Here is a 10178-nt window from a genome sequence, read left to right on the forward strand (position 1 = left end):
ATGTGTTTTTACCACATTTTTCTTTAGCCCTCACAATTTTACACTCATGGTCTAGACCAGAAATGCTACACCAGTAGATTGGACCGAATGCCACTTTGCTATGCTTTTGTTGAACAATCTGACTTTCACAATTACGTTAATGAAACGTTCACATTTGTACAAGATTATAAATTAAGTCTGATGCCAGAGACGAAACCTAAATGGAGATGGACAGTTAATGAGTTTTAGGGTCTTTTGTGGGCTTCGTTTAAATTGACCTGGTACCAAGTGACACAATTTAGATGTGACAATTTACCGCCGTCACTTTTGGTGTACGGGTTCGAATTCGTTCAAGCAGCTCCCAATGAACCACTGTTTTTTTTTTTTTATTACGCTGCACACTGTTTTCTTTACAGGGTTTTCCCCCAAAAAAGATTAAAATGAAGGTCCTAAATATAGTTTAAAATGATATCCTTATATCCAGTGTCTAAAGGTCTACTACAGACCCAATAAATCTATTAACTGGTCACCTATCAGAAGCAGATTATTTATATGTATTTTAAATATTTAAATATTAATATGTATATAAATATTTATATTATCGATTACTTACCTTCCATCGGTCCGTAATCCGCAATATAAAACCGTGCGATTTAGATGGATGAGCACACGGACCGAAGCGATGATACATAATTCTCTCGGCGATTGGTGGTGCGAATACGTGTACGAAATGTACGTTTTTGGTGAACTGTCGGGGCCGAGATATTAAACTCTGGGGCTATAACTCCTGTGTCAGGGAGGTGAGCCAAATAAACAAAATAAAATTACTTTGATTACTTTTCACAGGGTTTTATCCAAACGAGTCAAAATATGAAACCAAAAATATTGCAGTTGCCCCTAGTGGCTTGCTGCACTACAGCTATAATGGGTCTGGTAACATTGACAAAGGCTAAAATTTGGAATTAATACTGTATTTTAGAGGAGCATCTGGCCCTCACACTCTGCCCCTTGGAGAAATGTAGTTGACGCCGCAGATGAAGGGTCTTAAATTTGGCTTCCTTAAGAAGAACAGTTAATCTGGCAGGATTGTCACCAGTAATCAGTAATGGATTGTTCGAATTAAACATGTTCACATTCACAAAATCAAAATTCAAGAGAATACAGAACAAAGAAGCATGAATCTAATAAGTTTTAATCGGACAATAGCTTCACAAGTAAGTCCTGACTAAATGACTGGGGCAGTGGGTGGCCTAGCGGGCAAGGAAATGGACCCACAATGTTGGAAGGTTGCCAGTTCAATTCCTGATTCGCCAAGGTGCCACTCAGGTGCCACTGAGTAAAGCACCGTCCCCACACACTGCTCCCTGGGTGCCTGTCATGGCTGCCCACTGCTCACCATGGGTGATTGTTAAAAGCAGAGGACACATTTCGTTGTGTCACCGTGTGCTGTGTTTCACAATGACAATCACTTCACTTTTACCTTTTTTTCAAGCCTGTAAACTGGCTTGAAATGACAACAGAACCACCAATGAAAAGTCACCCTGGAATTCCTCTTTTTTTGCTACCTTCTGACCCCATCCACAAGAGCTTCATCCACTTCAAGTCATCTTCTGTCTTCTTGACACTGCAGGTAGAAAATAATTAACATCAAGATAATTAACATCAATGCTGACATCGAGTCTGAGTCTGAAGGCTAAACTTTTACAGCCTGTTCACTGACGGCACCTGTTCAGAACAAATTGTCTCTGGTCTATATCGATATCACAGGACCGACATATTTGTACATTATAATCATCTCTCTCCGAACAGGCCAAACAGTTTTATGGAATTTTCTGTGCCATGTATCAAATCTTTTCTTCCACAAGTCCGAATAATTAATAAGAGCAACGCTAATATGAAAATTATTCACGAAACACCCTTGAATTCATCAAGTGATGAGGGCGATGGTGGCGGTAAACCTGGAGGAAGCCGGAGCCAGATTCTGACCCCCAGCCTCGGGGGCCTAACCAAATGCCACCTAACACAGGCTCTGTAGGCCAGTGGTGTTAAATTAGAAAGAACTGATGAATGAACGGCACAATTTTCCGTTAGAAGGAAATCCAGATTAGACATGTAATGTTGTCTGCATATCGGCCATATGTGCCGCCGTGTTTGTTATACACACACACACACACAGTAGAGGCCAAAAGTTTCGACACACCTTCTCATTCAATGTGTTATTTTCATGGTTATGTACTTAACAAAAAAAGGTGAAATAACTGAAAACAAGTTTTATATTCAAGCCCTTATTACACCTCACACTGCACCTCGTATACTCCGAGCCTCAAGTACTGCTCGACTTGTCCCTCCATCTCTGAAGGTAAAAGGAAGACATTCATCTAGACTCTTCTCCGTCTTGGCCCCTCGGTGGTGGAATGAACTTCCCCTTGAGGTCAGAACAGCTCAGTCACTGAGTACTTTCAAACGGCAGCTCAAGACCTTCCTCTTTAGAGAATATTAAGATCAAATCATAACCCTTTAATTGTTTAACTTATGTATAGAAACTACAACAGAGTGAATAAAAATATTGTATTTATAGTTGGGGGTCCTAGTGAACCAGCATTGATCACTTCATCGATGGTAACATGGAAGCATGTTGTAAGTCTGCCAAATGCCTTAAATGTAAATGTAGTATCTTCAAAATAGCCGCCCTTTGCTCTGATTACTGCTTTACACACTCTTGGCATTCTCTCGATGAGCTTCAAGAGGTCGTCACCTGAAATGGTTCTTCAACAGTCTTGAAGGAGTTCCCAGAGGTGTTTAGCACTTGTTGGTCCAGCTCACCCCAAACCATCTCGACTGGGTTCAGGTCTGGTGACTGTGGAGGTCAGGTCTCCACTTTTTGTTAAGTACATAACTCCACATGTGTTCATTCATAGTTTTGATGCCTTCAGTGAGAATCTACCAACGTAAATAGTCACGAAAATAAAGAAAACACGTTGAATGAGAAGGTGTGTCCAAACTTTTGGCCTGGACTGTATATATTTTTTATTATTAATCGGATGTGCCACTCGGCCCACGTGACCCAACGCGGAAGTGGGTGCTGAGCCGCGCGTCTCCGCCACGAAGTTCATCTCCGCCGCGGGGTGACGTGCTGCCCACGCAGGGAAGCGCGGGGGACCCCCGGGCCCGACGCGGGAGTAGCGACGCGGCGGCGGAGCCCCGTCCTCGGTTACGGGTAGGTGTGTTGTGTGGATGCGCGCAGGGCCTCGTTTCTGCGGAGAACGGAGCCGCGTCGGCAGGCGGGGCGCAGCGGACATGTTCGCGTCTTCAGGAGGCGGCGAGCAGGACGCCAGCGGCGCTTTATTGCGACCACGTTCATATTTCACGCCGCTGGAATGCAGTTTGCAGCGTGTTTAGATATTGTTTTTCTTTATGTCTGTATTTTTTTTTATTTACTAATGAATTTGAATCCACATTTTCCGATTAAAAGACCCATTTTCTGCAGGAAATGCGTATCAAGATCACTTCGTAATTATGACGTCGCGCCATTGTTTTTGTGTGCTTATTGGCTGAGCGGAACCCTGGGCGGGGCATCCGGTGTCACGTGATAACGTGCCGCCGAATGACGTTGCTTAGAAACAGATGGATCGTGGGACAAAATGTAAAAGTTTCTTTTCTAAGTCTTAGTATTTATCAAGCCATCGAGGAAACTGAAATAATTACGCGGTCAAAGGTCAAGGTCAGTGTCTTCGACGTGGTGTAATAATGCTACCAATCCGGGTTTTTATGCTATGGTGGCCGATCAGGTTAGTACTAATATTCTAAAAATCTCAACTGTAGGAAGGTGAGGCAGAAAAACTTACTTTCGAAAATCATTTTTATTATTATTTTAATAAGTCTCAATTAAGGATGCAAAGAACCTTGTTGTCCCCACAGCAAAACGTGGACCACAAAAATGCGTCAGTGTGCACGTATAGATTGATACCAGTTAGTAGATATGCATGATTTATTGTTTTAATAAAGTGTGTTCAGTTTTGAAAGAAGCCTCCTGTTATTACTCTTTTAGGGGAAAGTTTAGTAATCACTTCTAGTAAAAAGTAAAGTTTTAAAATGGGTGATCTGTAAATCCATCTACTGAGTAGCTAGTTTATGGGGGTTTACGTAGCTAAACCTGGGGTGTCCTTTTACAGCTGAGATGGACCAGCAGAGCAGCACCTCTGATGGACTTCACCCCCAAGACCTCTCATCTTCCTGCATCCCAGTTGTGTATGACTTGAGCAGGAGAAGTGAGGAGTGCCTGTTGAAGGGCGGCGCCGTGGAGGCCTTGCATGCCGCCCAGCCCCCTGGCTGGTACGTCTGTGATGGCGGCGGAGAGGCGATGGTCTTCCCGCAAAATGACTGTGACCTCATACCTTTTCCCAGCCAGCAGATTCAGCCTGACGACGGCTTCTGCAGCTCCACTGTCACCCTCTCGTACGTGAGCAGGTCTCACGTCTTCACCTCCAGCGGCGTTCCTCCGCACCTTGTGGACCGCGACCTGGCCGCGGAGGACGGTCACCAGCCTCATCAGCAGGCCTCGGCACCGGCCACGCTTCCCGCCGAGGTGGTGCAGCGAGTGGCAGTTTGTTACCTGACACACGCGCAGAACGTCCAGCAGGAGGACCCTCAGCAGAATGGACTCTGCGGCCTGATCAGCATGGGCCCGCCGGGCAGGGAGAACGTTTCCGACTCTGAGCTGGGCCTCCTCGTCTCTTTCACCGAGGAACCCGCTTTGCACCACAGGGCGAGCGCGGTCGCGTTCCCCTTCAGCCCGGAATACGGCGGCGCTTTAGAAGATCCCGCGCCGTTAGACGATGCAGAAGATGCGTTCCAGCTCCCACAGGCGGCTGCTTCTCCCAGTGGAGACGGGTTTGCTGACAGCGGTGTCACCGAACCTGCACGCACAGGCGTTGAACAACCATCGAACTGCCACGTTGCAGATGTTCACCCGGCAGAAGTCCCTGACAGCGATCCCGATCCCCAATGTCCCGCGGGTGGGCAAGCGCCCGCGAGAGACGAGCCGTTCGAGAGGAAGAAGCTCCCAGCGCGGTCGGGAAGGGGCATGCGGCTCGAGGCCATCGTCCACAACATCCACCCTTCCTGGTTCAGGGCGCGGGCCTGTGCCTTCACCAGGAAACCGCGGCGGCCAAAACCTCAGGCGAAGGAGCAGGGACGTCTGAACTCCTGTGGTGGCCAGAAAAAGACGGGGGGCGGCCTGCAGGAATCGGCCTCCCTTGAGGAGGTCCCGGAAGGACCGTCTTCCAGAAGATCCGGAATTGGAAGCCCTGTGACGCCCCCCGCTACCAAACCCAGGAGGAGACCCAGAGCTGGACGGGCGTCCTATTTGGCTGTCCAGGAGCCTGAGCTGAAGTTGAAGTGCCTGAATGAGCGTCGGGGGAGGAGGGAGCCGCGGGTGGAGAACTTTTCTCCGTTTGTTCGCGTGGAGGTCCGAGGGAACGCGACCTGCACCGTTGTGAACCACCCAGAGGAGAGCCCGTCTCGGCCCGGCCAGCAGGCGCCCTTCCCCCGGCTCCTGTGCGCCGCGGCGCCCTCGGCGTCCTGCGTGCAGTACGGCCGCGTGTCCGCGGCTTCGTCTCGCCGCGGCGCGCTGGTCTGCTCGTTGTGCGGCGCCTCGGCCAACGCCCCCGACCTGGGGGACCTGCACGGCCCGTACTACGCAGAGGGCTTCCGGCCCCCTTCGGAGCCCTCCCCCGACTCCCCGCGGGACGATGGCAGCGACTCGGACTCGTCCTCCAGAGGCAAGAGGCCGTCCTTGGCGCGGGAGATGATGCAGGCGGACGCCGGGAGACCGTGGTCGGCAGCCATGATGGACGGCTGGTTCCGGCCCCCGGTGGTGCCGCTGCTGCCCGCCGAGTACTGGCTGCATGAGGACTGCGCCGTCTGGTCGGCTGGGGTCTTCCTGGTGAGGGGACGGCTGTACGGGCTGGAGGAGGCAGTCCGGCTCGCACAGGAGACGGTAGGACGTCCGTCTGCTTTATGTCCTCCTGTTTTTTTGGGGGGTTTTTTTTGTAATAAATTCATGTTCATGAATGTAAACGATTTCAGGAATGTTCATCATGCCGTGACGCTGGTGCCACGTTGGGGTGCTTTGTAAAAGGCTGCCCCAGGAAATATCATTACATCTGCGCGCTACACTCCGGTGAGTCCTGCTCTGAATTCACAAGTAAACCAGTAATCGGCAAGTATTCGTTTTTATCCGTTTAGAAAAATAAATAAATAAATCGTGTTATATTCTGAAGATTCGTAATCAGAAGGTTGCCGGTACGAATCCCGATCTGCTGAGGTGCCACTGAGCAAGGCCCCGTCCCCACACGCTGCTCCCCGGGCACCTGTCACGGCTGCCCACTGCTCACCAAGGGTGAAAAGCAGAGGACTCGTTTCGTTGTGTCACCGTGTGCTGTGCTGCAGTGTTTCACAATGACAATCACTTCACTTTCATTCTTGTTTTATTAGCAGCGCAATATTTTCAACATTAGCCATTGGTTAAATGATTACACGAACCACTGGGGGTCAACGCGGTGAATGTTGGCCGATAATGATGCATAGCAGATAGATTGTTTCGTTTAGGTTTTGTGCGACCTGCGTTGAGTTTAAATCAATTTTCTGTTTACAATGCAGCAATTCTGAAAATAATAAGGCAGAAAATGATTGGTTATTCCTTTGTTCTGAGAGAATAAGGTTGTGTACATTCTACAAATGTTTGGAGCATATAGGCATAACTGTGGAATTACTATTGTCTATGGAAGTTTATATATATTCATCATATAAACCTTCACTAGCATGCTGTAAATGATCCATATCTTTTGCAAAATAACAAAATGATTTTGCCACAGTTGCACAGTGTTGTGCAGCGCGCACAACATTGTCCTACTGTTCGTAGGACAAAGACAAGTGCTAAGGCAAGGTAAAAAAAAAAAAAATTAAGAAAGTAACTGTCCATACTAAATCTAGACATGTATTACTAACGCGGTTTAAAAAGTTGGAACGAGTGAATTTTTTTTTTTTTTTTTCCCCTTTGCAGACTGTGTTCTGAATGAAGACAACTTCTCAATGAAATGCACAAAGCACAAGGTATGTTTGTTACCCAGACAGGATGCTTTTTGCCTGTTTAATATGTGTCAAAATAGCACATTATTATAAAGTCACGTAATGATTACATGTTCAGACATGTGAACCGGAGCAGTTATATCCTGTAGAGTCTAAAACAGCTGAGGTGCAGTGCAGTGGATTTCCTTTTTTTCTTAAAATGATTTAAATAAAGAAAGTGTTGTAGTTTTTAACCATTTTTAACGTACAGGCCTGAAACAATATCTACAGGGTAGGTTTATTTAAATTCACATGTTTCATTCATCATGTTACTTGCTACTGATTCACCTTTTTGTTATAGAGGTTCCTAATTAGGATTTATATCTGTCCTAAATGTCCTTTTTGCAGACTAAATTAAAGAGAGGCTCTGCAGATGACTATCAGAATGCCAGATGACAAATCAGGAAGGAGAGACACCAGGTTCGTAGTTCTAGTTTACAACACGTTGCAGAACCAGTTGGAAAGAATCTCTTTATAATTTGCATTTCTAAATGATAATATATCATTAGTCTGCAGTTGGAGGGGGAAACTTTTTTTGTCATTGAAAGGCGAAGGATCTGTTGTTTTAAATGGCATCTTTTCTTCCAGACGCCCATCCTGCCCAGCAGCTCCAGTGAGTCCTGAGCTCAGCGAACTGGGGTTCGTGCCCTGATTGCGAACGCCCCTGGAACCTTAATGCAGCACTAAACTTATTAATTCTGGGGTTTTTTTTTTATGCAGTATGGTGGGGCTCACTTCAAGGAAGCAGTCAATGTGGAATGTAGACCAATATTTACACCCGAGAGAAAAATATGTTTAGCAACACATTATTAATTTATGTACAACATGAAAAACACAATGAAATTGTATACAATTATTATTTTCTTTTTGTAATGAATGATAAATGATTTATATTTGCATGCTGGGCTGTTAAATATAAATATTTTTTTGTTCTGAGACTGTTAACACTCATCACATGATCCTCAAGTGTCTAGAACAGAGTGACGGCTGTTTGGTTACGTCTCAGTTTCTGGAGGTCTGTCTTTCATGGACCACATTGTTCAGCCTTGTTAAATTAAGACCGTATAGAAAATGTGGTTTTAATCGCTTTTCGGCTGAAAAGGAACACAGTGCATTTTTGGGACGGGGCCTTCTTGGTTCAGGAAAAGGTTGTGGTCTGCAAGCACATTTATGGAAGACTTCCTTGGCATGGACAAAGGAGGCCATTCAAGACCATAGTCAACCAATAAAGGTCACAAGGTCACAAACCAGCTGAATGTTCTGTAGCTGTATGAGACCAAATAGTATATGAAATGAAAAATCTGTGATGTTTTTCACTGACATGGTAATATTTAGTGGTGTCAGTGTTAACATGTTAACGCTTTATTTTTTTTAACGTTATTGAAAAGTGACGAAACAACTGAGGAGACGTCCGGATACTGAAATGCATTTCTGGGCTGGTAATGATGGGGAAAAAAAATTCAGAATCAGGTTTATTGGGCCAAAAAACAGACTATATATTTTATCAGTCATGCACAAAAGTTTCCAGATGAATCACAATCATTAATGTTTACAGCAGCAACAGCATTTATTTCTAGTAAAGCCCAAAATGACAGTACATGGGCTAAATAAGCACTATAAATATATCCGTTAACTACCATCTATAATAGCTGCTCATTTGTAAGATCTGAGGACTCACAACCCTTCAGGAACCACTGCACTTAATTCATGGTAAACCAAGACCTATTACTACTTCACAAATGCTGCCATTACTCCCCAGATTGAATTCTTCATTACCTCTAATCACCATTCACAGCAGTGGCCTTCAACTGACCGATATTCCTACAGGAGCTTCATTTTATTCACTTTACTTACCGGAATGCTTAACCAGTGAAACACTATTTTTCCACCTGAGCTCTGTGTGTTCCGCAGTTTTACATGCGTGGTAATGTGTGTGCAGTTCCTACTCGGCATGATGGGATGTGGAGTTTGTAGGACCCCTCTGGTCGGTGGTGGTGCGCGTAAGACCAGTGTTAGGCCTGTCCTGTGTCAAACCGTGCTCCGTGATGTGTGTTCGTGCTGTCCTTCCTGTTGCCATGTTGATTTTCTTTTATATTTATTGGTTTAATATCAAGGATTAAAGCCAAAGTCCATTATAAACATGTCTCTCACCTATTCTGTTCTTTTTATATTTATCTCAGGGTTCAGTTTTTATGATATCTGTAACCTATTTTTTTTTATCCTGTAATGCAAAAACCGCATTGGTCACAGAAAAAAATAATAAATCTTTTTTTTTTTTTTTTCCTGTTTATTTCCTCTCATCCCTTAGATGCAAGTATATCACTGTGGTAGCGCAGGGACCTGCGGAATGGTCATCATTTTTTGGGGTCTGACTACTCTGTGTTTATAGTGTAGCATAATTCCTAATGTGACTTTTAAACACAATTCAAATCAGTATCATCAGCAGAGGAAGCATTAAGGTTAAAAGTGAACAGAACATCTTTCATGTTAGATAGTGACAGCAGACCCGTGACAGCACCTTCAGACCAGACTTTTATTATTTGTGTGGTGGCATTTTTCTGCTGGTATGATGGGGTCAGCAGCAGGAAAATGTGATCGCACACAAAATGTGGATAACAATTTGGTCCTTTACACTTCAAAAACCAATATATATATAATATAGTTCTGACTATTAAAAATTAATTAGATCTATATAATAAATAAAATAAAATATAGATATAAAAGTTTCTGTTTGGTTTCTTCTCCCTCCTGTAGTATTGGAAATAGTGTCGAGTACAATCATTAGTATCGGTATCAAGATGGAAATTTCAGTATCTTGACAAGCCTACTTCCACCAGTCAGTGGATGCCTTTTGCTGGCATATTAGGACTTTGCTCGGCAGAGGTCCCTTTAGCCAGAGCCACCGTGCAATCTAAAATGATCTGGACGGGAGTCTTACATTTACAGCATTTATCAGATGCCCTTATCCAGAGCGACTTACAATCAGTAGTTACAGGGACAGTCCCCCCCCTAGGAGCAACTTAGGGTTAAGTGTCTTGCTCAGGGAAACAATGGCAGTAAGTGAGATTTGA

General features: G+C 45.0%; 1 protein-coding gene across 2 annotated transcripts; it reads left to right on the forward strand.

The window, feature by feature from the left end:
- Positions 1-3042: 3042 nt before the first annotated feature.
- LOC114795782 (uncharacterized) lies at positions 3043-9246 on the forward strand. Of its 2 annotated transcripts, none has more exons than XR_003750543.1 (7): positions 3043-3196; positions 4152-5977; positions 6067-6160; positions 7043-7092; positions 7456-7527; positions 7696-7746; positions 7828-9246. XR_003750543.1 is itself a non-coding variant. In XM_028989417.1 (7 exons), the coding sequence occupies exons 2-5, from the start codon at positions 4157-4159 to the stop codon at positions 7501-7503; spliced, it is 2013 nt and encodes a 670-aa protein (XP_028845250.1). In that variant the 5' UTR covers positions 3043-3196; positions 4152-4156; the 3' UTR covers positions 7504-7527; positions 7696-7720; positions 7828-9246. The 2 variants fall into 2 exon arrangements, 1 of the variants encoding a protein (XP_028845250.1); XM_028989417.1 differs by having other exon boundaries at positions 7696-7720.
- Positions 9247-10178: the final 932 nt, after the last annotated feature.

The sequence above is a fragment of the Denticeps clupeoides genome, chromosome 8, assembly GCF_900700375.1.
Source record: "Denticeps clupeoides chromosome 8, fDenClu1.1, whole genome shotgun sequence".
NCBI lineage: Eukaryota > Metazoa > Chordata > Actinopteri > Clupeiformes > Denticipitidae > Denticeps > Denticeps clupeoides.

Excerpts from the sequence above, each read along its gene's own strand:
- LOC114795782 (XM_028989417.1), top strand. The coding sequence starts at position 4,157 with ATGGACCAGCAGAGCAGCACCTCTGATGGACTTCACCCCCAAGACCTC. Across the intron at positions 5,978-6,066 it reads TCCGGCTCGCACAGGAGACG|GAATGTTCATCATGCCGTGA; the intron begins GTAGGACGTCCG and ends AAACGATTTCAG. Across the intron at positions 7,093-7,455 it reads TGAAATGCACAAAGCACAAG|ACTAAATTAAAGAGAGGCTC; the intron begins GTATGTTTGTTA and ends TCCTTTTTGCAG.